Source organism: Panthera pardus, unplaced genomic scaffold, assembly GCF_024362965.1.
Source record: "Panthera pardus isolate Hobbes unplaced genomic scaffold, ASM2436296v1 HiC_scaffold_25, whole genome shotgun sequence".
In the NCBI taxonomy this organism is placed as follows: Eukaryota; Metazoa; Chordata; class Mammalia; order Carnivora; family Felidae; genus Panthera; species Panthera pardus.
In genome coordinates, this window is record NW_026526821.1 from 24,992,552 (window position 1) to 25,019,233 (window position 26,682).

General features: G+C 46.3%; 1 protein-coding gene across 6 annotated transcripts in view; it reads right to left on the bottom strand.

Moving 5' to 3' along the window:
* Window positions 1–425: 425 nt before the first annotated feature.
* RALY (RALY heterogeneous nuclear ribonucleoprotein) overlaps window positions 426–26,682 on the bottom strand; it is an 83,314-nt gene continuing 57,057 nt past the window's right edge. For 3 of the 6 annotated variants that reach the window (XM_019458752.2, XM_019458749.2, XM_019458750.2), the window contains 7 exons: window positions 8,396–8,660; window positions 6,916–6,988; window positions 6,675–6,722; window positions 4,447–4,613; window positions 3,607–3,720; window positions 3,209–3,399; window positions 426–781 (listed from right to left, as the gene is read on the bottom strand). In XM_019458752.2, the coding sequence (XP_019314297.2) occupies window positions 428–781; window positions 3,209–3,399; window positions 3,607–3,720; window positions 4,447–4,613; window positions 6,675–6,722; window positions 6,916–6,988; window positions 8,396–8,651 (1,203 nt within the window). In that variant the 5' untranslated portion in view covers window positions 8,652–8,660 and the 3' untranslated portion in view covers window positions 426–427. Of the gene's footprint in view, window positions 782–1,970; window positions 2,020–3,208; window positions 3,400–3,606; window positions 3,721–4,446; window positions 4,614–6,674; window positions 6,723–6,915; window positions 6,989–8,395; window positions 8,661–26,682 lie in introns of all 6 variants that reach the window. The other 3 variants (XM_019458754.2, XM_019458755.2, XM_019458753.2) reach the window with 3 other exon arrangements.

A 26,682-nucleotide genomic window follows, 5' to 3' on the forward strand; every position in this document is an offset into this window, starting at 1 on the left:
AAAAACATAGCATCCTAAACTAGGACAGAGAAGAGAGGACGAGGCAGTTTCCAGAATCATCTTAAAGCTGGGAAAGACCAGACTAAATGAGAAGCTAAGACCTGAACCTACCACTGCTTAACCAAGTAGCTCATAACTGCTTGGCACTTCAGCCACCAAAGTATTCTCTTCGGCACTGGGACATCTGACCCTCCCCCAAGAACCCTACTAGCCATTTCTATTCCCATTTTAGCTGTGGAAACTAAGGCCTAGACAGCCCAGCAGTATGCACCCGAGATAATGCTCCCTAACCGGGAGAAGTGAAAGAGGAAAAAGAACAGGGTAAAGCAAACCAGACTAGACTCTTGGCATGAAGCAGACTAGACCAGACTCTGGCTGGGCAGGAGGACTAGGATACCTTAAGAAAATAAATACAAACCATCCCATCTCAGAGCAAGTTGGGATCCAATCTCTTTATTGTCAGGGTACCCTCCCGTGACCCTCCCCTCTCCAAACCTATAGAAAAACCCCAAGCCTGGGAGTGTCCTGGGAGGGGAGGTAGAGTGTAGGGAAACCTCTGTCCTCTGGCCTGGGTGGTGCCAACAGGGAGGGTGCGTGGGGAGGGGAGGCCGATAACTGCACCTGCAGAGGATGTGGCAGTGGCTGGGACGTGTGGGGGAGGAGGTGCCTGCTGCCAGCTCTCCTGGGACCCGCTGGGGGTGGTATCCAGGGGTGGGTGCCCAACATGAGGCCTGATACAGTGCACGCCCTTCTCCTGCCGCTGGCCGTTGCTCCTGTCAGGCTGAGAGAGAGAGAGACAAAGGAGAGACTGAGGCTGGCAGGAAGAGCCCCCTGGGACCCATGATTACTAGGGCTGGGAAGACAAAAGGGCAGAACGGTGTTTACTGTTTGCGGACAGAGATGTGCCTGTGCTCTGGCTCTCGCCTCCTAATTTTCTGGCCATACAATCTTGGGTGAGTCTCTCCCCCTCCCTGAGCCTCCATTTCCTCACCTGAGCCCTGCACCTCATCTGAGAACTGGCTTCACAAGGTAAAAACTTAGCTACCTTGGTAAAACCAACCATGAAGCTCCAAGAGGATGGATTCCATATATACAATTTCCTAAACTGTCTGGGAAGCTCTTGCTGGTGGAGCACCTCACAAAATGAACGTGTCAGGTGTAAAGACACCTCTGAGGTCAAGGATTTCCTCCACCCAAGCCTGTCTTAACCTGAACACGACCCCCAAAGAAATGGGGCAGAGAAGGGGGGCAAGCACTGGCCAGAGAGTAGGCTGGGACGCCATACACCACTGGATTCAAACCTAGGCTCCACCGATTACCACCTTGGGATCTAGTGAGATATATGCTACCTCCCTGCCCCTTTCAGTGCCTCAGTTCCCATGTGTTACACTGATACAATCACAACCTTGCAGGGTTAAGTCCTAGCCCCTAAGCCTGGCACAAACATCACTTTGATGATGAACTGCTCCCTCTGCCTTACCATGCAGAGCTAGGAGGACTATGGCCACAGGAGACTCCTGACCATCTCCCACATACCAAGGACCATCAGAACCCTGTATTTTACTAAAGCTGTTCCCTCAGATACCTCTCCCTCAGTCCTGAATAGGCTCAGCTAAGTATCAACTCTTCCACCACACCCCTATGGACACCCTGCCTCTACAGCCCATCATCCTGCTCACACTGGGTGGACATGGTTTGTGTCTTCCTCCACCAGACTCTGAACTTCTGAAGGGTGGAGCTGGACAACATGCCTCAGAGTGCACTGAGGGAACCCGTGCAGGGCTGGCCTGCCTGGCCCATCCATGGCTCCTGCTCCCACAGCCTAGCAAGTTCCTGCTACAAAGGAGCATGGTCAAATGGCTGACAGGATGGAGGGGCCATCCTTGCTGGGCATAGCAAGACCCTGCCAGGTCTGCTTCATGGCATGCCTGCCACTTCTCTTCACCCCCTGTCCGCCAGGAGCCCCATACCTGCTTACTGCAAGGCCCCATCCTCCGCGTCTGTGTCCTGGCTGTGCTCCTGATAGGGAGGAGGCAACAAGAGACCATACATCACTCACTACCAACTCTGAGCCATGTCCTGGGGCCCACTGCACTTCTGGAGACCAAACTCCGAAAGAGGGATGGTTATGGGACCAGTTTCAACACAGCTGGCTTGGGATCCTGACAGGATGGTCTGAGCCCGTCCCCCAGAAGAGAGACAGGACCAGTCAAGGGCGTTCTAGGTGTGGCAGGGGAGCACATTTCTACGTAGAAAGACCTTCTTAGACTGCAGCAGGTTGAAAGCCTGGTGGACGGGTGAGCTCCCTATCCTTGGGACAGCTAAGCCTTTGTTAGGGCCTTTATGGAGACTACTATGCCTAAGAGAGTAAATGGGTCCAAAAAAGGAGAGACAAGCTAGGGACATAAGGAGGAGGATCTCTTAACTACAGTGGCCATGAGCCTATCTGTCCTCATGCCAGAATCCAGCACTGATGAAAAGGAGAAAGTTCCAGACCTGGTGAAGAAGTCAGGGCTCTAATTCTGGCTCATCCCCTATTAATTATAAGGCCCTGAGCAAGTTACTCTACTCCTCAGAGCCTCAGTTTCTTCACTGGGTAAAACGTGGGAAGAGTAGTAACTTTGCACAGTGCGACGCTGTTGTTAAGGTTAAATAAAGTTAGAAACTACAGGGCCTGGTGCTCAGTGAGTGTCTATGAGGTAAACAAGTAGTAGGCACACAACAGTTATCATACATACAGAGTCTGGTCTACCTTCCTACTTGACATAAGCTCCTTGCCAATGACTTCCCGGCCTCACTCTGAAGGGTTCCAATAACAAAGAACTCCCTCCATGCCTCTCATGAGACAATCTGTTTTATGCTTAGGCAGGAATAGCTTTTAGAAAATCCTCAGGTAAAGTGGATACCCAACCTCCCTGAGGTTTCCCCAGGCAATCCTAGTCCTGCCCCCTGAAACTCTGCAGACTGTGCTCCCTGAAGCCCCTGACTCTTCCCTTGTCCAACCTGTATGGAAACCAAGTCTAGAATGGGCCCTGACTCAAGAGAGGTCTACCCTGGTCCTCAGTGGGACTTCTGACTGGCAACTGAAATAGGTATCCCCCTTCCCAGGAAGAGGAAGGAGTGAGCTCAACAGGGACACTCAGCAGCTCAGAGGGTTCCCCCTTCCCCTGCTCCCCTCCTATGCACCCCTCCCCAGCTGTGCCCTCACCAGCTCTTCCTCGCTGTGTGTCAGCAGCCCCTCCTCATCGCCGTCGTCTCGAGCCTGTGCTTCTCCCTGGGGCGTGCCTGCCTCAGAAGCCGTGTCCTCTTGGGGGGCTGGTGGCCGGCTGCTGCCACCACTACTGCCCCCACCACTGCCACTGGCACTGCCACTTCCGCTGTCACCCTTCTTCTTGCCATCTTGAGGGGAAAGGGGTGGGAAGAGGGGAACAGAACTCAGCCTGGGGCAGCTGCCCAAGGCAGGATCTTAGCAGCAGCTAGGCCTCGGCATGGTGGATCCATGTGGCGCTGGAGGCCACAGCCCTTCTCTGCCCTGTGCGCTGACCTCCCCGCACTCTGCCCTGTGCCCCTGGTCCCCGAGCTGGGCAAGGACCCATGGAAGCTGACCTGGGTTGGCCTTCTGCTCCTCGGCAATCTGCTCCAAGCGGCCCAGCAGAGCATCGATGTTGGACTTGATCTGCGTCAGCTCTGTCTTGATGGTCTGCAGTTCACTGCTCTTTACTGGGAGCACAGGGAGTATACGCTGTCACCCAGGGGCTGGGAGCTTGACACTAACCTAAGATCCTCCCTAGTCCCATTCTGTCAACCAGGAAGGCAGGCCAGTGGCAGGAACTGTCTTCATCCATGGTTCTTTTGCCAGCAAAAAGGCTGGAACTGCCCGTGGCTTCTCCCTGAGACTTTTGAGACCATGCCTATAGTAACCAGTCCACCCTTCTGCACCTGGATCTCTTCCCATGACCTCTCAACAATGAAAGGGACTGGAGATGGAGGAGAATGCAAATGTGGCATGCACCTGAGCAATCATGTGTTCTTCCTTATGTTAAATAGGGTGGTGCCCAGATTTCAAGGTGTATGGATGGATGTGGGTGTTTTACCATCAGATTTCCTGGGTGCCTGGCTGCAACATGTGTACACCAGAATGAATGTGCACACCAGCAGTGGGCCTGTGCAAACTTGTCCTTATTATAGGAAAGAGGACACCTTCTCCTCACTGGGCTCCATGTCACAGCACTGGACATTTCTGTGCCCAACCCAAGCCCCTCCTCCTCATAGGTCAGGCTTTTCCTCTTACAAATGCAGTAAGAATACTCACTTGGTTGTGCTAGAGCTGCAGAACTGTGGGAGATTTGTTCCTTCATCTATTTTCCAATGTAAAAATATATGATTCTATTATTTTGCTAATGAGGAAAAACAAAAAAGATCTAGGAAGAAGATACAGTCACTCACACTTGATCTTGGCTGAGCTGGTGGTAATGGCTGTGGAGCGGGCAAAGAGCTTGACAGGTATGGTGGTTTTGACACGCCGGACCAAGGGGACTGTGACCCGGGGTCGCTTCACAGGGACTGCCCTGGGCACTGGCACAGGTGACAGGCGGCCCCGATAGTCGAAGAGCCTGTAGGGGCAAATGGGCCAGAGGCTGCAGCATGGCCTGTGGCCACCAGAAGGCACTGCGACTCTAGACAAGCACGTGCTGGTGAAGGGCTGGGCAGCCTGTACTACACACCTCTGCCTGCTCCCAACAAGCCCTGGGAGTGAAGAGGATGGGCTTCTGGCACTTTAAAAGCTGCCGGGACTCTCATTTCATCCACCTTTCCTACCAGTCAGGTCAGATGAGGGCAGGTGAGGTGGCAGGTGGTAATGGTTTCAACCCTGGTTCAAGGAAGGAGCAAACAGAGACCAGCCCCAGAAAAGAGCCTTCCCCAGGTCCCCCTAACACCCAGGCCTGCCGGCTTCTGCTTCTGCTCAGTCAACTGCCACCCCAACCTCTGGTCAGAGTTTGCAAATGTCCCTAAAGCAAGGCAAAATTCCAGCTGGGAACAAAAAGATGTAGGAATAGGGAGTCCCTAAGCCTGCCTGAGCTTCAGTTTTCCCGAAATCTGCTTAATGAGGATGACTACCTCAAATTCTGTGCCAGGCCCCCACCCTACCCCACCCCAAGGCTATTGTGAGAGCAGGGCATGAGAAAACTTGGTTAAAAGCACACATGTTAAAAGGTGTGATAGGTGAAGGCCAGGGTACTGAGACTCTCAAACCAGGAGACTATGACCTCAGAGGCATGAGGCTGGAGTCCCAAACACCTGTCCTCATTCTGGGCCCTCTTAATCACACCATCCCTCTTACTCCACTTCAGAGATGGAGGGGAGGAGATCCATTAGAATATCAAGGTTGGACAACCAATCAGATCCCTGGGCTCCCAGACTATGCTGTCCCCAGTGTCATCACCCAGCCCTCTCCGACAGAGTTTCTCTTCCTGCTCATCAGTCAGAAGTTCAATAGGCTGAGTAGGGGTATCTCTCACCACATCTGCTACTATTACCTTTCTTCAGGGAAACACAGCCCTGGGGGTACACTATGGAATCACTTTGGTGACAGCCAGGAAACATGCCATCACTAGACAATGCAATGCCCCATGGCTTGGCATTCCTTTGTTCAGGGAGCCCCTGCCCTGGGGTGGGGATGGCTGGAGATGGAGAGTCTCTGGGAATGGATCCAGTCCCAGACCCTGCATTTCTGCCCCTAAGGGGAGGGGGCGGCTCTGGCCTTGGTCAGAATCACTAACCACAGACTCCCAGAGCTGGAAGAGCCCTGAGGGATTACTTAGTGTAAGCCCATTTTACAGACTGGGAGGGGATTTGCCCAAAGTCACACAATCCATTCAGTGGCAGAGCTGAGATTAGCACCCAGTCTTCTGACTGACTCTCAGGCTAGGGCACATTCCACTACACCGCACTGTCTCCTGAAACCATTCAGAGGTGAGAAAACCAAGGCTCAGAGAGGTTCTGTTCTTCCTGGACAGACTGAGGCAGGCAGGATGGGAAGGACGAAGGAAGGGAGAATTTTGGAACAGCCCCCATCATGATTTCCATTTGGGAATATGGCTAGTGCCATAGAATGGAGCCCACAGCTCAAGGCTGGGGTATGGGAAGGCTTGAGGGTGAAGGGATGGACCACATAGCCTACCAGGAACTAATTCAGACCTCCAAAGGACTGCTGGCCTCCTGGCTATAAATGAAAGGCCAAGAGGTATTCATTGAGCTTTTGAGGCTCCTTCCAACTGGCTGAGCACCTCAAATAGGTAAGGAGACTAAACAGCAGGAACATGAGGGCTCAAACTCCCTGCACCTACTCTAGTAACCTTTTCTATAATCCAATTTGCTACGGTTATATGTCCCTTGCTGTCTAGCCCCACTGAGTCCCAACCCAGGATTAGGAGGAGGAAGGGCAGTCAGAATGGGAGACAATGTGGGGTGGGGAACTTCTGACCTGGGCACCTGCAGAACTAGACCCTAGTTCCAACTCTGCCACCAACTTGTGGAACAGCCTTGGGCAGATGCCCGTCCACACCTCTAGGCTCCAGTTTCCACATGGAGGACTGAGTGGGCTACACCAGTAATCTCTCAGGACCCTTCCAGCTTGGCTTTTTCATGCCTGGGCACGCCCCTTCCCTGCTCACCTGTCGTAGAAGTCGTCCCGGTAGTAATCATAGTCAAAGCTGTAGCCACTGGGGAAACAAAGGGGAGAGGGCCGGGGCTTAGGGACAGCCACTCAGCCCACTCTCCGCAGGCCCTCATCTCCAAACACCTCCCCAAATTCTAGGCTCGGCACACTGTCACCAACCAATGTTCACTCCCTCTGTGGAAAGAGGGACCAATCCCACCCGGATGGAGAGAGACAGAAGAGACAGAGCGCCCCACCTGTATATGGCGGATGCTGCTCTCTTTAGTCCCTTGGGTCTGTTGGGCTTGGGCTCTCCAGCCATGTTGATATCTGTGTGGAGAAAGGAGGCACAGTCAGATGCTGGCAGGGTACCAGGGAACCCAAACACTTACACCTTCCTGCACAGTAGCAGCAATTTCTATGTGTGAGGGACAATGGACTCTCCTAACTAATACAACCAACAGAGGTCTTCACACATTAGACTCCTACCCACACATCACAGAGATATGCCTATTTACAAATTCGTATACATTCAGATGCACGCACGCTCACACACATATCACTCACACACACATGCTGTGGACATCACACATATAAGCATTCTCAAGCACACTGATGTAAATAAGTACTTCAGATACATATCTTCACATACGTGTTCACATATCCAGGTAATCAAGTCACACACAAAAATAACATACAGACTCTCAAGTACACTGAGACTTGGCTCCGATGTCATATACATAACTGCCTATCTACAAATGAGCCACATTCAAGCAAATATCCTACCAAACATCTTTCTACCTAGAATGATGCTTAGCCTATGACAGGATCTCAATATCTGACAAATAAATATGCATATCTTCTTACACACACTTAGTATATTCTGACACATACACTTTACATATATACATTCTAAAGATGTGTTCACATATTCTCCACATGTTTAGTTACATCCACATATCACACGTTCAGGAATACATCTATCAATATCCCTTTTTGAACATACATATACACAGAAGTAAGTGCACTGTACACACTCCACGGTAGACTACCACATGGCCACATCATATATACATAGCACCAAGGCCAAAGGCACCTACTTCACCTTGTGCTCCTAGCCCCTCCTCCCGGCTCTCATAAAGAGTTCCAACCTGGGGACACCTGGGTGGCTCAGTCGGGTTAAGCATCTGACTCTTGATTTTGACTCAGGTCATGAGCTCATGGTTCGTGAGTTCAAGCCCCGTGTCGGACTCTGCACTGACAGCACGGAGCCTACTTGGGATTCTCTCTCTCCATCTCTCTCTACCCCTCTAGAGAGCTCACTTGCTCTCTCAAAATAAATAAATAAACTTAAAAAAAAAAAAAAAAAAGAGTTCTAACCTAAGACATCTGTAGCGTAATGTTACAGGCTATGCTAGTCCACTCTGTTCCGTTTCCCTTAGGAATCTGCATTTTAACCAGAATCATAAAGCTTGTCATTAAGAGTCACTATGAAAGCAAAGACAAGACAGAACCATTTTTGAGAAGCTTCTAAAACTCAACTCTGCATATCTTATAAATACTTAATTTATAACTTAAATATAATTTACAACTATTTAGTTATAACATTTCAGATAGGGGTAGGGTAGCAAGTAGTAGAGTAAGGGAAAAAAGAAAGGTCTAAGAGGGGAGCTGGAAAGTGAAGGCCAGCACCTGCTCAGGAGAATACCAGGAGCAGGGCCAAAGAGAGACGCTTACCCAGGGTCTGCCCGGCCAGCACCCGCCCATTCTCTCCCAGCACAGCTGCCCGGGCATGACGCTCGTTGGCATACTGGACAAAGGCATAACCTTTGTGCACAGAACAGCCGGCTACACGGCCATACTTGGAGAAGATGGTCTCTACATCTGACTTCTTCACCACAGCTGTGTTGAGGTTTCCGATGAAGACTCGAGAATTGATAGACTTGGGGTCATTCTTGTTGGTTACATTGCTTGTCTGGATCTTCAAGGACATGGTGGCCACCTAAAGAGAGAGAGAGAGAGAGCCACTGTGAGACTGGGTCTCCCAGTTGGGCTCAAGGGCTACCCATGGCCCAAATCCTAGCTAAACTGGATTGCTCTGTGCCCTGCTACATACACACAACCATACAGCATTCAGCCTCCCCTTTAAACATCTCACTGGGATGCTGACCTCATGGCCAGGTGTTTTGTATATGTTCTCTCATTTGGTACTGACATGATATGCAGAACCAAGACATTTCACAAGGGAGAAAATGCACAGTCAGAGATCACAATGCTAGTGAGCAGCAGAGCTGGGATTTGAACCCTGGTCTGCTGGACTCTAATTCTTTTAAACTCATTCTTTAATGCTTATCTCAAATGTTACACCATGCAGGATCTAAATTTGAAGACCTTCCATAGTTTTTCTTCTGTTCCTTCAATGTATAACCATGGTGAGGAAGTCATATGGTAACTGCGGATAATACCTGCTCTAGAACAACACCACATTACGAAAATTGCTGTTTGATGCAGACACTGACCTAGTTGTGGCTGTCTTTATTGGTACCAACCATTTTTAAAAAGGTGAGTGAAATAAGCCTCACTGAGCACTCATGGCAGGCTAAGGGTGGCAGGCAAGATTGAGTAATCACAAGACTCCATTAAATATTATTACTATTACTCATATTTTACCAGAAATAGACTCTAATAAGTTCTTTGACTTGTCAGAAACAGGACAGTTGGTCCCCACAACAGCCCATTTTTTTCATCTCTATCACTCTCCTTCCCAGAGCTAAAGCCAATTTAAATATTATAGTTAAGTCAGCATATTATCTATTTTTATACTAACTCATTCAAATTTTGTTGTTTGCTTAGAGATAATATTGTACCTACACTTCACTCTCTACACCCTGGCAATGTCTTTTACCCCAAAGGGCCATACAAATCTCTCCTATCCCCAACCCTGGACATGCTATAACAGAGCACAGGCTCCAGAGGAAAAGGAAAAGGAGGCTTGATGTCAGTAGGAAAAGTCTAACAGTAAGTACTGGCATTTCTACTTACTGGCCCAGACTTCCCTGCTCACTGGCATGGGTTTGTACAAATCCCTTTGGAACCTTCCTATCTCAATACCTCATTGTAGAGCTATCACAGAAGGTGCTGAAGACCCTAAGCAGTATGTAAAAAAACAAAAACAAAAAACCTCTCATCAACCTAGGCTAACTGTAAACACCTGCTTACAAACCTAATATTTTGGGGGCAGAGTGAGCTTCTTTTCAGGGAATTAGAGCAGAGCTAAGTATAGGCAGAGAAAGCGGTATCTTTTGTTCCACTATGGTAAGAGACCCTTTTCTCTTCAATCCTCCCAGTCTGGAAGCTGGCATGTTCTGACCAGCAGATGGCACTCACTGCAAGGAAACCATAGGCTGGACCTGAGAATAAGTAATTCTGAGGAAATTCTAGGGCAGGCTTGCAGTAGCTTAATGGATATACTGAAGTCAAGTGTGTACCATCCTAGGTAAAGGACAGGGGCTGAGAGGGCACTGCTACTGATGAAGGAGGTGGTGCCAGCTTTGGAAAGGGCCTGGAAAGGATTCTTTGGTGCTCAGTTTACTTTTACGTCCAGTCATCATTTATTAAGCAGTGAGGAACATAAAAGATATTATCCATGAAAACACTTAACATAACGTCCATGTGCAGCAGAAAATGCTCCATGTATGTGGGTTCCCTTGCCCACCCCACCCCCCCCAGTCCTCTGTGATAATCCCTCGCCTAGCTGGATGACAAGCCATTCAAAAGTTAATTCTTCATCCATCCGTGGATATATATAAGAAGTTTGTGGGGCTCTTCCACAGGCAACAGATAACTCTCCTGGTTGGTTCAGCTCAGAGAAATGAAGTTTGGGCTCAGGGAGAAGCCACCTGCTGTGGCTGAAGGGAACCAACCACTGACGTGGGTTGTAGACCAAGATGGAAAGAGAAGGGGGGCGATGGTTCAGACCTGTTGATGTCTACTACCTCTGCCACTGACCTGGCAGGGGCATGACAGGTGCTGGGCTCCCTCCTACCTCTGGCAGGAGCCTCTAATACCAACCACTGACCAGGAAGCATTTGCTGAGCTACTATGTGTAGTTCTACAGCAGGATCAGCATTCACTCCTTGGCTGGTGAGAAGTTCTTCAGGTTTGGCAGTACTCAATCTTTTCTCTCATCACTTGGGGTTTGGGACGATGTACATAAAAGGACTTTACAAACAGTGAAACTCTTTATAGGATCTATTAATTACACTCTGACTAGTTGAACTCCTCTGTTCTGACAACACTGCCCAACACTGGTAAGGCCCATTCTAGATGAAGATGAAGGTCAGACTGGAGCACATTCTGAATAATGCCAAGAAAAGGCTGACAAAAGCCATGTCACACAAAAGTTAGTATAAAAGGGGGACATGTATGCATGTATAAAAGCATAAAATCCATGTCACACAAAGGGGGACACGCATGCGTGTGGCCAAGCTGGGTGAGGAATCTTCAGGGCCATGAAGAAATGTCCATCTGAAGCATGCTCCAGGCACCAACCCCTATACTCCACCCACTCCCCCACCCCATCTAATCAGCCCTCAATCTGCTTTCAAGGCCTGTACACTCTTCCAAGGGAAGGCTGTGCTGCTACTGTGCATACTCTCTAAGCCCAAAGGAATAGCTATCTACAGGAATATGGAAAAGCTTCAGTGTCTAAACACGTTTATGAGGCTCCTCAAAGTGAGGGATCAAGTTGCGCTTAGGAAATGAAAAGGTGCCCAGACTAGTTCTTCCAGAACTGCTAGGTTCAGGTACAGAATCCCAAAGAGTCAAGAATTCTAAATTCAGACATAGTCTTCCAGGTTGTTACGAACCTCACAATTTGTTAGCTTCACTTATAACCTCCAAACAAATATTTAGAATATGGCATGTAAGTATCCACCTGTACTCTTGTCCTGTCCTGCAAATGGTAGAGGCAGGCCTGACGAAGGCTTGGGCACAGTAAGTGCCCAATAAGAATTACGGAGGAAGCAATAAGAATAATGTCCCAGGAGGTGCTGAGAAGGGCTAGCTGTAGCCCTAAGTATGTATGGCCAGGGCTGGTGGGGGGGAGGAGGGTCCCCCAGATATCTCATTAAAACACTAGAGTCTCTGACCCAAACACTCTCCTACCCCCTGCAGAACAACCATCCCCAATTTAATACTCCCCCCACAATTCTTTCTTGGTTCTTCCAGGCTTCCCCCTAGCTTAGAGTATGAGCCTTAGTAAATATTGACATCTTATTCAGCAGAAGCTGCTTGGTTTGATAAGCTATTTCCCCAAGCCAAGCTCTGCCTCACAGATTAGCTGTGTAATTGAGAGCAAGGTGTCTGCAGCCTCCCCCCAGAGGCCCCATGTTTAGCAATGAGCCAAGGAAAGTTGGGTAGAAGGACGAGCCAAGGAGAGTTGGGTAGAAAGATGATTCTTGGTGGTGGTGGGAAGAGGAAGTAGGGACCTGACTTCTTCACAGAAACTTCTGCAATGTCAGATTAGCAGGGGCTTCAGTGACCATGGGGTTTATATACTCTCACCCTGAGGAACAGAGGGGAATGGACTTGGCCACAATGCCCCAGCCCATGAGTGGCAGGGCTGAGAACCCCATTAGTCCTCCAAGTTCTTAAATTCCATCTTTCCTTTGGGCTGGCGAAAGACTGCCCCTCAGGACAGTGAGGGGCTGGGAGGGGGCAGATATGCTATTAGAGGAAAACTGGTGACTGGCTCCCAAGTGTCTTGACCTTTACCTGCTGGTGAAACAACTGCTGCATAAAAGCCAGGCCCTTAAGCTAATTAAAACCCACCAGAGACACAGGCTTTGAAATGCAATTTACAGCTCAAAGGGATGGGCTCACTTCTCCAAGCTAGTAAGAACAGAGGAAATTTAGCAAAAACAAATTGTTTTTCCCAGTTGAAACATTTCAGATGGAAGCTATGTTTTAGAAGCCAAGAGCCCAAGCTTGAACATGTGGTCAAGTGACAGGGCTTTGTAAAGGTAGAAATACCCTAAAACGTATGACGACCCCTGAACTCTGGGTAAATGAGACCCCCAGAGAACCATCAAGGTAAAAAGAGCTTCTGACTCTATATGTGCCACTTTATTTAATCCTCACAACAGCTCTGTGAGGTGTTTTAAATAGGGGAATGAAGACTCAGGCCAGGTTATTGGTTAATAGAGCAAAGTTGGAACTGGAACCCAGGTCTGTTTGACTCCAAAAGCCTATTCAAAGAGATGTCTTGGATACTGATTGCCAAGGTAAGGACTTTAAAGGACTTTAATGAACAAAACCAGTTTATGTCCTTGATCCTGATGTTGTTAGCTCCATTTTACAAATGAAAAGCTGAGGCTCAGCAAAAGTGACTTACTTAAGGTCATCCAGCTAGTAAAGGGAACAGCTAGGGGACTGGAATCCAGGCTGCTACACACCACTGTTTCAGCAACTGTCCCAAGGCTCTGACTCTGCCATGTCAGCCCTCATAATCCTGGCTGTCAGGATCAAATTTAGTCTTCAGCCTAACCTCTGAGGCACTTAGCCATCAGAATGCCCACTGCCTCAATTCTGTAAATCCTACCTGGCACTGGATCTCTTCTTCAAGCACTAATTTCAAAAGAGGAGCTGCTGGTCTTGGTCCTGATGCCTCCCAGTGCCATTTACAGCCTCTGTCTAGGCCAGCCCTGCTTGACACTTCTGGTCTCATTCTCCAAAGTGCAGATGAGGGTCACGCCAGCCTGTGGCCAGACCTCTGCCCTTAGATAACATTAGGGATATGAGAATGATTTTGAAGAAAAATAGCTATCAGTGATGGTGAGGTTATTTCTGGAGAAAGCCAAGCAATTAGACTGATCAGTGCCCAGGGCCTCCTTGGTCCAGAGGCTCCTGGTTAACAGGCGGCCAAGGATGACAGAACATCTATTAATCTCATTCAACTCACCAGGCCCCAGCTCATTAGCATTGCCCAAAATGGTAATTACTGGTCAGAGAGGACTAACTTCCCAAGGAATGCTCTTTAGTTCCTGACAATTCCCACTCCCATGAGAAACTCCAGCTCCCAGGATGTGAATACTGAGGGCTCCTAGAATGGGTGAGAGTATAAGGAGTACTCTCCTTGTTCAGGAGGCCTGGCCCTGGGCTTTGTTGTTCTTAGTCATATGACCTGCAACAAGTCATATAATTTCTTTGAGCCTTATCATCCTTATTCCGAAAACAAATAATCTTTGTCCTGATTACCTTTAAAATCTGATATAAAATCAAATAGGCTAATCAGTATGAAAGTGCTCTGTTGCATCTGTACCATACTATATAAAAGGATAGAGGATTACAGCTATTATTACCCAACTCCTATCCCCTTCACCCATTCAACAAACATTTCTTAAGCATTCCCCTCTGTGCAGGCACTATGGAGATGCTGGGGAAGAATGCTCAAGGGCACTATCTTCTACTAGCTTTTCAACAAAGCCCTCTCTCCAGGAACCTGTTTCTTAACTGTTTCCTAATAACAAAGGAAAGAATGCACCTGAAAGAGCAGAAATGGCACAGGCCCTGGAGTCAGACAGGAATGAGTTCCAATTCCAGCCCTACAATTTATGAGATGTAAACTTGGACATGTCCCTTAAACTCGATAAACCTCAGATTCCTCAAATGCAAAATGGGAATTATACCAACCTCCAGGATTGTTAGGATCAGAGATAACATGTACAAAGTGCCTGATATAATGGTTAAGACCAGTAGGTATTTACATAAGAAACTCAAATGCTCTAGGCCCCATGAAAACAGATGAATCTAGCCCAGCAGTCTAGATCATCCACATTCCAGCCCTATGTTCTTTCCATCTGTCATCTCCCAGTGCTCCATACTCTGCCTGAGTGAGTGAGTCAGGGGTAGAGGGCCTACGCATACTCTCTCCCTTGTCCCAGTGTCTGGAACCAAACCTAGAAATTTCATAAAGCTGCTTCCACCCATGCCTATCAAATCACTACTATAAGGGGCTGGGAGAGGAAAGAACGCTAGCTGGGAGGGGTTTGGGGTTTAGGCCTTGCTGAGCCAGTGACTCACTCCTCAGCTATACCATTAGGTCTCTATTCCTAAACTACAACATTGGTAACAGCATCAAACAGGCCCTGAGGGGAGACCCCAAAGCAGACAGAAGCAGGGCTGGGGCCTCAGTCACCTTTCCCCACAGTGTTGTCTGGGTATCTTGTACCCTAACTCTACCCATGATTGTGGCCTTAGGCTGAGGCTTAGCATCTGTGACAAGCAGTCCTTATAGCTATAGGGAAGAAAGGCAGCAAGGAGTGGGTAGGTAGGACCCTGGCCCTATAATCCCCAATACTAAGTTACAGTTAGGAATCTAAAAATAATTGTCAACCTCTTCATTTTTGCCAAAGAAGTCCTCCAAACACTTACCTATGCATTCAGTCATAATTATAGCTATCCAAATAGTCACGACTCATTCATAAGTGAATAAGGCCAACTCATTCATCCAGGAATTGGTCTGGTACCTGATCTCAAGAACTCCCAGTCCATCAGGGTACATGCACCATGACCATCAAGCACATGTGCCCTGGGCTGGAGTTCACTGCCCCAGAAGCTGCCCAAACAAAGCAGTCTGGGAATCAGAGAATGGGAAGGAGCATCATAGAAGTCTCCACGACAAGAGAGTATGTTTAAGGCTAATTTCAACTGGGTGGTGACATGGGGAGAGGCTCTGCTTGGCAGGAAAAACTGCAATAACAATGTACAAAACATGCCGCTTTTTCCTCTTTGCTCCCCCTTCAAGTATATGCAAGGCAGGGCTGGAAATAAATGTTTGAAATAGAATTTCCTCAGTGCTGCCTCTTCCTCCCTTGATAGCTGCATACAAATTCTTGTCTTGGGGAAGAACAAAAAGGAAACACACAATTTAATATGCAGCAGCTTTATACCAGGCATTGTGCTGAAAATTTTACAGGCATAATCTCTCATAATCCTGACCACAACCCAGTGAGATTAAGTATCATCTCCACTCTTCAGATGAAGAAACTAAGGTTCAGAGAACTTAAATAATTTGTCCACAGTTACACTTAAGTGGCATGATTAGGATAAAAAGACCCTAATCTTAATCTGGTTCTGAAGTCTGTGCTCTTCCTAATCCACTAGACTGCTCCCACTGACTTCCCCTGTTCCCATAGAAGACTGATTCTGGCTTTGCTGCTGATGTGCCACATGATGTTGGGTTTTGGAGCATGTGACCATAAAGGGCCCCTTTAGGGCTAACCATGATAATCATTACCAACACTTCCTGAGCACTTACTACTGCACTCAGTCTTCTGCTTCAGGGTAGGTGATGGTATACACATTGTACTCATTTCACAGATAAGGAGACTAAGGGTTGGAACTTAGTCTTACACTAGCCAGGAAATGGCAGAGCTGCAATCCATCAGTCTGAGACTAGAGCTGTGGTGCTCTTAACCTTGGCCCAAAATGGCTTCATGCTAGGTGTGCCCTGTACCAGCCAGGAGGTCAGCTTCTAACACTCTCTGGCCCTCTGGGCATAAATGCATGGGGTCTTGCTGAGGGCATACTCTCAAGTCCAAGAACCAATAAGCACCTGCTGTAAGCTGGGGCATGTTCCCCCTCCCCTTTCTACACCTTAAGGGGCTGGCTCCTCACAGTGATAATGTGGCAAGATTAGTCACTGCTTGCTGTTGGTTGATTAGAGCTATTCTTTTCTGTAAATGAAGTTTAAAAGTCATCAAAGGGTCTGTCAGCTGTGACTTATGAGCCTCTTTCCCGCAGGGAAGTCAGGCAGTGACAAATGCTCCTCTCGTCTGCCATCCATTAAAAGTCGGAAGGTGCCATGTTCCAATTACTGGAGACCCCGATGGAGCTCATGGAAAACCCTGTTCCAGGCTGTGGCCATTATTCAGGTCTGGCAGGGCTGCCAGCAGGGTTACCCTAGGCCCAGGCCCCACTGGGTAAGAATGGAGTAAGAGCATGTTTCTGACTTTGTGAGCCAGCTCTTACTATCCTTTGTGTTATCCCTGGTGGGTTTATCCTAGACACACTTCACAAATGAGTCAAAACATGGACACCACGTGGGCTGTCTCAAAGTACTAGGATCAAGACTGCCTAGACAAACAGACATGAAGAAATAGAGGTATGCTACCAGGTGGAGAAGGTAGGGAATAGGATGCTCAGAAAGGAGAGACGATAAGGTACCTAAGATGTTCAGACTGAGAGGATCCTTACAGATCATCTAGTGTCATCACTGCCTCAGTACTCAATACTCATTACATGCCAAGTCCTGTCCAGCTAAATGCTGAGGAACCAGATGAATAAAACATAGTCCCTGCTACTGAAAGTAGATGAGATACTTAAGGTCTAAAGAAGTGACTTGCCCAAGGTCACAAAAATAAGTTAGGGTCAGTGGTGGAATGAGGAAGCACGTCTCCAAACCTCCTGTGAGGTAGAAAAAGTAGAGTGACAGGGAGCCCTCTCCTCTATGTCAGGCTCCTCATCCAGAACATGCCATAATGGTTACAGTGCCAGCTTTTGGGGCTCCTGGCTGTCTCAGTCTCAGGAGCATGCAACAGGTAAGTATTATCAATCTCATTTTACAGACAAAACGGTACTTCTCAAAACTGTGATGAAGAACTACTTTTTTTCTTTTTCTTTTTAAACTTCCAATCCACTGCAGACAAATACATTTGTCAAATGCAATAAAAAAGTCAAATTACTAGTTTCTGGGCACTTGCTCTTCATTTCTAGACTTTTCACAACCCCGCAAGAGTTGTGGACCGGCATCCACTCAGCACGCTACCCTGGAAGCAACTCTCACCCATCTTTGTCAACCTCCATGGAAACCAAAGCAAAGAAAGAAGAGTTTATTTTATTTCTTTCAAGTCCTTTAGCCCAATTCTTTTAGACTTCACTATTAGACCAATTTACAAAAACTATCCTAACCTTTTTGCTTCCATCAAGAAAGAGAACAGGGTAAGCAGGCCAAGGGTAAGTTTAAGAACTTGCTACCAAATACTTCAGGTAATTTATCTTGGTCATCTACTCTAGCTCATATTATATCCTTCAAGGGAAGATGATCTAGGCTGTCTGGGACTTAAACAGCCTTCCTGAGGCCTGGGGATATGAGAGGATGGTATATTCCTGAAGAGGCTGGTACTTCTGGACCTTCTCTCCCTCGACACTAGACTACATTAAGAAACTAGGCAGGAAAAGGGGGCATGTGTAACTTCCATAGTCTTGTATCATGGCTGCTTACACAGTAGTCTTCCCTCTCCTAGGAGTTTCTTAAAAGTAAGATTGACAGATTCATTCCCGAATGCCACAATATACCGAAGAGTATGACTGGCTAAAGCAGATGAGCAACCAAGACACAATAGTGTACCGTGAATCTTCCAGGTGCATGGCCAATTTATCATCACTGTACAAAAGTTTGTTCTAACTGAGCATATGTGGTTAGCCTATCTTTCAGCACAACCAAAAATAGAGTGGGTCATATGAGGTGGTGTAGAAATGAGTATAACCTGCTGCTGTGAGGAGGAGCCTGTCCTCAAGCAGGAGCCAAAGCCTGCATGTTTATTCCCACATTAAGAGGCCATGTAATCCGGTCAAGAGAGCAACTTCTCGGGGCGCCTGGGTGGCTCAGTCGATTGAGCATCCAACTTTGGCTCAGGTCATGATCTCAGTTTGTGAGTTCGAGCCCCACACTGGGCTCTGTGCTGACAGCTCAGAACCTGGAGCCTGCTTCAGATTCTGTCTCCGTCTCTCTTTCTCTGCCCCTCCCCTGCTCTCTCTCTCTCTCAAATATAAATAAACATTTAAAAGAAAAAATTAGGGGGGCGCCTGGGTGGCTCGGTCGGTTAAGCGTCCGACTTCGGCTCAGGTCATGATCTCATGGTCCGTGAGTTCGAGCCCCGCGTTGGGCTCTGTGTTGACAGCTCAGAGCCTGGAGCCTGTTTCAGATTCTGTGTCTCCCTCTGTTTCTGCCCCTCCCCTGTTCATGCTCTGTCTCTCTCTGTCTCAAAAATAAATAAACGTTAAAAAAAAAAATTTTTTTAAAGAAAAAATTAGGGGCGCCTGGGTGGCTCAGTTGGTTGAGCATCTGACTTCAGCTCAGGTCATGATCTCATGGTTCACGAGTTTGAGGTCCACGTCAGGCTCTGTGCTGACAGCTCAGAGCCTGGAGCCTGCTTTGGAATCTGTGTCTCCCTCTCTCTGCCCCTCCCCGATTCATGCTCGCTCTCTCTCAAAAATAAACATTAAAAAAATAAATTAAAATTTAAAAATAAAAAAAAAAAGAGCAATTTCTGAAGCCAAAATGCCTTCACTCAGCCACTGCACTAGCTGTGTGACACGACCTTTGGGTAGTGTCTTAGGTTCTTTATGCTTCAGTTAGCTCACCTGTAAAATGGGGACAGCAATATCTGTGGGGCTGCTGGAGGATAAAATTTATGTGTTTACAACAGTATCTGGTACATTACAAAGTATGCAAATATTAGCTACTGCTGCCACTATTGTTACTATGGAACCTGTAAGAACTTTTCCTTGTAAGTATCAAAGGGAAGGTGGTGAATTCTGCTGTGATAATGTCACCCAGAATTGAACTGTGATGAAAGAAGGAATACTCCCAAAACCAAACTGCGATAAAGGAAGGAATACCATCACTGTGGATGCAACAGTCTCTTCAAGCATGTCACAAAATTCTAGTATTTGGAAATGTGTCTTGAACATACAAGGAATCAAGGAGTAGGCACTTAAGTGTTGAATGAATAAATGAGTATCTAGAGTAAAGCAGCTCCCCCCTTCCAAGAAAACACAACTGGAGAAGGGGGTCAGGAAGAGGTCCTTCCCTAAGTAAAAGTTACAAAAAGCCTCTTTGTACCTCAAAGACCCAGAAGGCAGGTCGAGCTCCTCTTCTGGGCAATAGGGCCCCAGGGGCCGATACCACAAGAAACCTCTACTTGCTCACTGTTCTATATCTCCAATATAACCTCCACATTCTATGGCTATTCTATACTGAATAAGGCTGCAGAAGGCTGTGCAATGTTAGTGCATGAGTCCCCATTTTCCAGACTTAGAAGTAAGGGAGGGGCACCTGGGTGGCTCAGCTGGTTAAGCATCTGTCTTCAACTCAGGTCATGATCTCTCAGTTCGGGAGTTTGAGCCCCGCATGGGGCTCTCAGCTGTCAGCATGGAGCCTGCTTCAGATCCTCTGTCTCCCTCTCTCTCTCCCTTTCCCCCATTCACGTGCATTCTCTTTCTCCCTCTCAAAAATAAGCAAACATTTTTTTAAAAATATAAAAAAAGTAGAAGTAGGTGATTCTGAGGAAAACAGAAAGAGAGGCCTAACCCCTTCCAAGCAGGCCTTGCCCTCAAATAGCAATAGGGGATTGCTAACTTTGGATTTCTGTTTGCCTGTGGAGTCCTGGTCCTGAATCTCACCTCTACTAGCTGTGTGAACTTGGGAAGGCATTTCACTTCAGAGGTTCAAGGTTTCTCATCTGTAAAATGGGATAAAAATCCCTGTTCTGCCCACTGGCAATGCAAGCTGCTATGAAGGTCAAAGGAGATAACATATGGGAGTGTACTCTTTTACAGGAGATGTGCTTCATAAATATGGACAGGAATATTGCCTGGATGGACTTCTGTTGCAGATCTTCCTAGACAGAGATATCTGGGCAGGAAGCCAGTCAGCTGGAAGCAGGAGGTGGATGGTGCACAACTTGGCACTGCAGGCATGCACTGTGCCCCCTTCAGGTGTAAGGGCAGCTGATTAAAATCCTTTCATGTGCAATCAATATTTTGCTCATTACAACAATCCTTCTCCTTAAAAATACTGAATGCCACCCTCACAGTCCCTCAAAAGCTTGATCCTACAGACAGCATATGCATTGGCATATATATATTTTTCTAATTTCCCACATTCAGAAAAGGGAAGAAAGCTGACCTCTCTCCAAGGTGCTGATCTAAATGTATCTGAGGGCTTACTCTAAGCATGATCTCACAGTGCCATGTTTGCCCCAAAAGGGACCACTAAGAAGGATGTCAGTCAAAGTCACTCTGCTTTTGTCCCTCTGATAACAAATTAACTCCACAAACATTACTAAGCATCTACCTTGATTGAGAGAAAGCAACTGGGTCCCTGCCACCTCCTGTTTAAAAACCTTCCAGCGGCTTCCTACCACCAAGAATACAGTCCAACACCTTTAATGTGGCTTAGAAGCCGCTTCATGAGTTAAGGCTATCAAATCCACACACAAAGATACTCTAAGGGGTTATTAAGTCATACTCACTTTACAGGTGAATAAACTCCAGTTCAGACAGGCAAAGTCAGTTGCCCACGGTCACACAGTAAGCAACATGAACTGGGTTCTTCTAAAGGGCTGGGTATCAGACTCCAAAGTATAGACTGAAGTTTGAAACCAACTTTTATTGGACAAAGCTATATGAGACAGGTGTGGGGATAAGGCATCAAATGGCTCAGGCAAACCCTTCCTTTCAGGGAGCTGCTTAGACATTTGTCCCTTGTTGGAGGCTGCCAATCTGACCTCTTCCACCCTCCAGCTACAGCATCATTAATAAACTTGGCATAACGACCAAAATATTCATCTGCATGTAATATGGTACACATGTGCATACCAAAGCTCAAGAGGCACTGATGCCACAAGCATCAAATAAAAGCCAACTAATGAACCACAACAAGTTGGTGGAGGGGGGGAAGCCCCCAAGAAAACAAGTGTAACATACCCAATACCTAATGAACCTCTAGTCAATTCAACTGATCATGACAGAATCAACTTTATGGTCTTTTCCCCCCAGTCATCATCTTAGAAATAATTAACTAACCTTTCTGGTCCCCTTTCCCATCAAAAACAAAACACTACACTAAACAAGTTTCTACAGTCCAATAATAGCTGGTATTTCCCCCAAAACTGTAACAGAGGTCTCAGCTGTGGGAGCAGGAGCATGTGCTGTGGAACAGACAGACCAGGATTTAAATCCAGGTTACTAGCCACATAACCTTGGACAAATCATCAACTCCCTGAACCAGTGTTCTCTACTGGCATATATACTCCCTCCACACTGAATCATCCATCCCCTCATTGACACAGTGAACCAAGGCCTGATTTGGCCTCCTAAAACTTTTAGAATGTAACCCTGTCTCTCTATTCTTACTATCACTTTTCAAATTCATCCTCCACACAGTTACTGGAATAATAACACCATATCACTCCTTTGCTTAAAACTGAAATTAAAGTTTTGCTTTACTATTTCAAAATTCTTAGCCAATATTTTGGGTATTTGTACTACTTAGTGTGTTTACTTTTTGAAATTACCGTAAGAAATCACCTAAACTCCTACTCCTCTCTAGAATGGAACTACTGTCACCATTTTGGTATAGTTCCATTTTTTCCCTTTGCATTATATTTGGGTTACATAGTTAAATCATTCATCCAATTCTGTAACCTGATTTTTTCAATTAACATTGTAACATATATATTTGTCCTTATTGTTGCATAATTTTCAATAAGCCCCATTTTTTGTGATTGTTTTAAATAACTCATAGTTTATTAACTCATAGTTTATTAACTATGAGTTTATTAACTCATAGTCACTCCCCTGAGTGACTTTATCATAGTTTATAATGGTTGTAGTCAAGTGATCATTTATGCTTTTCCCAATTTCTCATGACTATAAATAACATCTAAGGTAAAGTTTATTCTATATATTTGATTATTTCCTTAGGACAGATCCCCAGAAGTGAAATTACTATGTCAAAATGTATGATTTTTTAATGTCTCTTAAGATACACTAATTGCTTTCTAAAAATGTTGTACCTACCAATTTACTCTCCTATCACCAATGAATGTCACTTTCATGGCAATCTCACAAGTATCATGTATTATGATGGGGCGGGAGAATTAATTAGGAGAAAAAAGGCAAATCTTTTTTTTCATGTATACGTGAGATAATAGTGTCCTGTGTTTATTTGTTTTTCGGTCTACAGAGTTTTGAATGCCACAAAGAAGTTTTATAGGCTCCTAGGCAGAGGAATAATATGCTGAACATTTTATTTATCTACTCATTTAAAAATCATTTATTGGGGCACCTGGGTGGCTCAGTCGGTTAAGCATCCAACTTCAGCTCAGGTCACGATCTCACGGTCCGTGAGTTCGAGCCCCGCGTTGGGCTCTGGGCTGATGGCTCAGAGCCTGGAGCCTGCTTCCGATTCTGTGTCTCCCTCTCTCTCTGCCCCTCCCCCATTCATGCTCTGTCTCTCTCTGTCTCAAAAATAAATAAACATTTAAAAAAAAAAAAGAAAAACAAGAACTTATATTTCATCTTGATAAAGGCTATGACATGAAGAACTCAAAAGCATGTCACTTACCAAAAGGACAGGAAAGAAGAGAAAGGAGGAAGTCAGAAAGTAGTCATCAAGAAGTCCTGATCTTGTCCAGAGGGATGAAAGGAAGTTAGCCCAAACACAAACAAGAGAGGGAGAACATTTCGGAAAGAGGAAAGAGCATAAGCAAGGCTGTGGAAGCTAATTAGTAAGTGAGTGAGTGAGTGAGTGAGTAAATAAATAAATAAATAAATAAATAATAAAGCTTCTATATTTAGGGAACAATAATATGTATTGTGATTTGTCTGGAGTACAAGGAAAGCAGGGGACCTGGCAGAGGCCAGATCAGAAACGGCCATGTGGGCAGCTGAAGAGCCTGACTTCATGGAAGCCATGACCCACTCCTAAGTCACAGGCAGGACAGTGCTCTGTAAGGAGGCAGTCCTAAGTCTCTATAGCTCTTGAGAGTCTGAACCCCACAAGTCAACCCCTGATCATCCCATCTGCGTGGACTCCTTTTTGTCTTATGTGTTAGTCTTTTCTCACCAAGCACCATAAAACTTTGGGGTATTTTTCACATCACCTAGCATATTATTAGGTACATGGCATGAATTCCAAAAGTGCTCGTGGAACCAATTAATTAGAGGTACCTCATGCAATAATACACACAACTCACAATGCCCTTGCTGCCCTGGCACAGCCCCTGCCAATCCCAGCAGATGCTCAGTCACTGCCTCTCTTGGCAGATGTCCTGCCTCAGAAAGCTACCTCCCCCTTCTTGCTCATTCTGACAAATAAAAAAAAATATGCTTGGGTACAAGAAGCTATAAAGTAAGTGATAACTAAGGAGCACATTGGGTGACCGGGGGGAAATCTGAGGGACATAAATCCTTCCCCATAGTACACTCCTCAAGCCAAGGACTCCCTCAGCTCTACTGGCAGTTTTGGAACACCACCACCACCCCCCTCATAAAAATAAAATGGGTTTTTCCAATTGAGCATGTTAAAAGTCTCCTTTAAGTAGCTGCTGACTTTCTTTATGGTATCACCTACTTTCTACATTAACAAAAGTGGCTTTAATTGATTACAAGGATATTAATAGGATGATTAATCAATTAATATAATAGTAAGTGATTCCTACCCTGCTGGTTGTGGTATGAGCCATGGGCAGTGGGGTCTGATGTGCTGCCTAACATCCATCTGAGGAGACTGTATTAAAATAATCTGTTTCTGTGTCATCTCCTTTCCTACACTGACTTGTGAATTCCTGATGGCAGGGACCGCACTTTCAGCATCCCCTCTGCCTTTCAGGATAGGCCCTGGCCAAGAGTGGGAGCTCAGACGTACCTGCTGAACTGAACTCCACGTACCACTGCCCCTGCCACCTCCACCATCCATTCCTCTTAAAGAAGCAGGCTGTACAGATAACACAGCCAGAAGAGACTTGAGTGAGACGGAAAGGAGGCATCTTTGCAGGGGCCTAATCCACCCAACCTTTAGGGAAGTCTGTTTTATAATGTAATAAATGATTAGGATTTATTAATTGCTTATTATGTGATAGATGAGGTGCTAAGTATTTTCTCATTCTTACAAGTCTTTGAGGTAAGAATTGTATCAAGATCATGATAGCCCTTTCTGAGGCCCTTTTAGGAGAATGACTCTGGCATCAGACAGCCTGGGTTCAAATCCCAGCTCTGCCATATATCAGCTATATGATCCTGGGTAAATGACTTAACCTCTCTGGGAATTAGTTTTCTCATTTGTAAAATGGGAATAACATTGCAGTATCCTCCCCATTAGGCTGATGGGAGAATTCAATGAGATAATGTACCATCAAGTTAAGCATTCAGGAATTTTCTAAATGAAAAAACTATTAGTATTGGCCCCCCTGCTCAAAATACCACAATCTTATCATTGAGTAAGATTAAGAGAGAGTTTACTTCATCAGTAAAGCAGAACCAGAGTCTATTTGATTTGGTGACGGAGGCTAGGGCAAGAAGGAGTTCTCTTGAGCATACATCCACTGATGTGATGCCCCTGATGAAAACTCTTCAGAAAAGCCTCCTGTTTCTCATCCCCCAGGCAGATGCAGTCACTCACTCCTCTGGAACCCAATATCCTCTATGGACCTCTGCTGCAGCAACATTTGCTGCACTTTTGTATTCATACACCTGTCTCTCTCCAGTTTACTCTGAACTCCTTGAAGGCAGAGACTCTTTATTAATCTTTGCAATCCCAGGCTCCCAGACTGCCCTGGCAATCAGTAGATGTTCAGTGAATTTCTGCTATGAACAGGTAGGTGAAAGAATCCTAGATGGGTCTGCTTCAGTAAATGGTTACCCAGGATTCCTGACATGGCAACTCCTCAAAAGTAAACTGTACAGTCAGTGTTCATGAGATGAGCCCAAGTTCCTCACCCATCATTATGGCAAAAGAACAGGCAAGACAGTGATGGGAGAGAAAACAAAGGAGGGACAGAGCAACAAGCTGGGGACCACTGGTGTCTTTGTTCAGTAGACAAAGGGAGCAGAGGCTCAAAAGAGAGACTGAGGGGTGTCTGGCTGGCTCAGTCAGTACAGCATCCAACTGGGGTCAGTACAGCATCCAATCCTGGGGTCTTGAGTTCGAGCTCCATGTTGGGTATAGAAATTAATTTTTTTTTTTTTTTAAATAGAGAAAAAGGCTAAAACTACAGCCCAGAGACTGCTAAATCTGGACTTTCTGTGGGGAAAGATGTACGAGGTCCTTACCAAGCAAAGGCTAGAACTCTCCACCCTGGTCAGCAATCAACATAGCAAGGGAGACCCTGAAGTATCTGGTGACCCTGAGTTCGCCCAACCACTGGGCCCCCACCATGTTGGCTTATTGGAAAGAACACTGATCAAAGAGTTTGAAGTCATGAAGATTATTCCTGAGAATGTACAAATTTTTTATCTAATAAGTATTTCTTGAGGATCTACTATAGGTCAGGCTTGCACTAGGGACCTAGAATACAACCATGAATGTATCACTAATTTGCTATCCAGACCTTGGACAAGTCACTGTCCCTTCTCTGAGCCTTAGTGTCCTCATATACATGGAAGATAACCTCTGTCACTGGACTGTTCTGAGTACCAGATGTGGTCTGAACAAATCTACTGTACAACTCTGCAAATGCAAAGGTGATATATTTACTAGATCTGAACCAGAAGACTTAGCAAAATGCAAAGATAGCCCCTATTAAATGTCAAGAACAACTCCTTCTACCAGGGTCTAGATAGAAACTCAGCAGCACATTTTTTTTAAAGTAGGTTTCACGTCCAGCACAGAGACCAATGAGGGGCCTGAACTCAGGACCCTGAGATCATGACCTGAGCTGAGATCAAAAGTCAGACAGACCCTTAACCAACTGAGCCACCCCGGCGCCCCACCAACAGCATATTTCTATCCACTGAATTCTGTGGTGGAGATGGCAATGGAGGAACAGAAATTTGACACATTCTCTCCTAACCCCTCTTAGGATCTTCCCCATAGTTACTGATGTCAGAGTGTTCACCATTGAGAACTGCATTGTGAGCCCCTTGGATGAGCCCCTGGATACAAAAGGAAACTTCTTAAACCAAGAACAGACTTAAAACTTTTTGGGTTAGAGGAACCTTTCCAACCATTGAGCTAA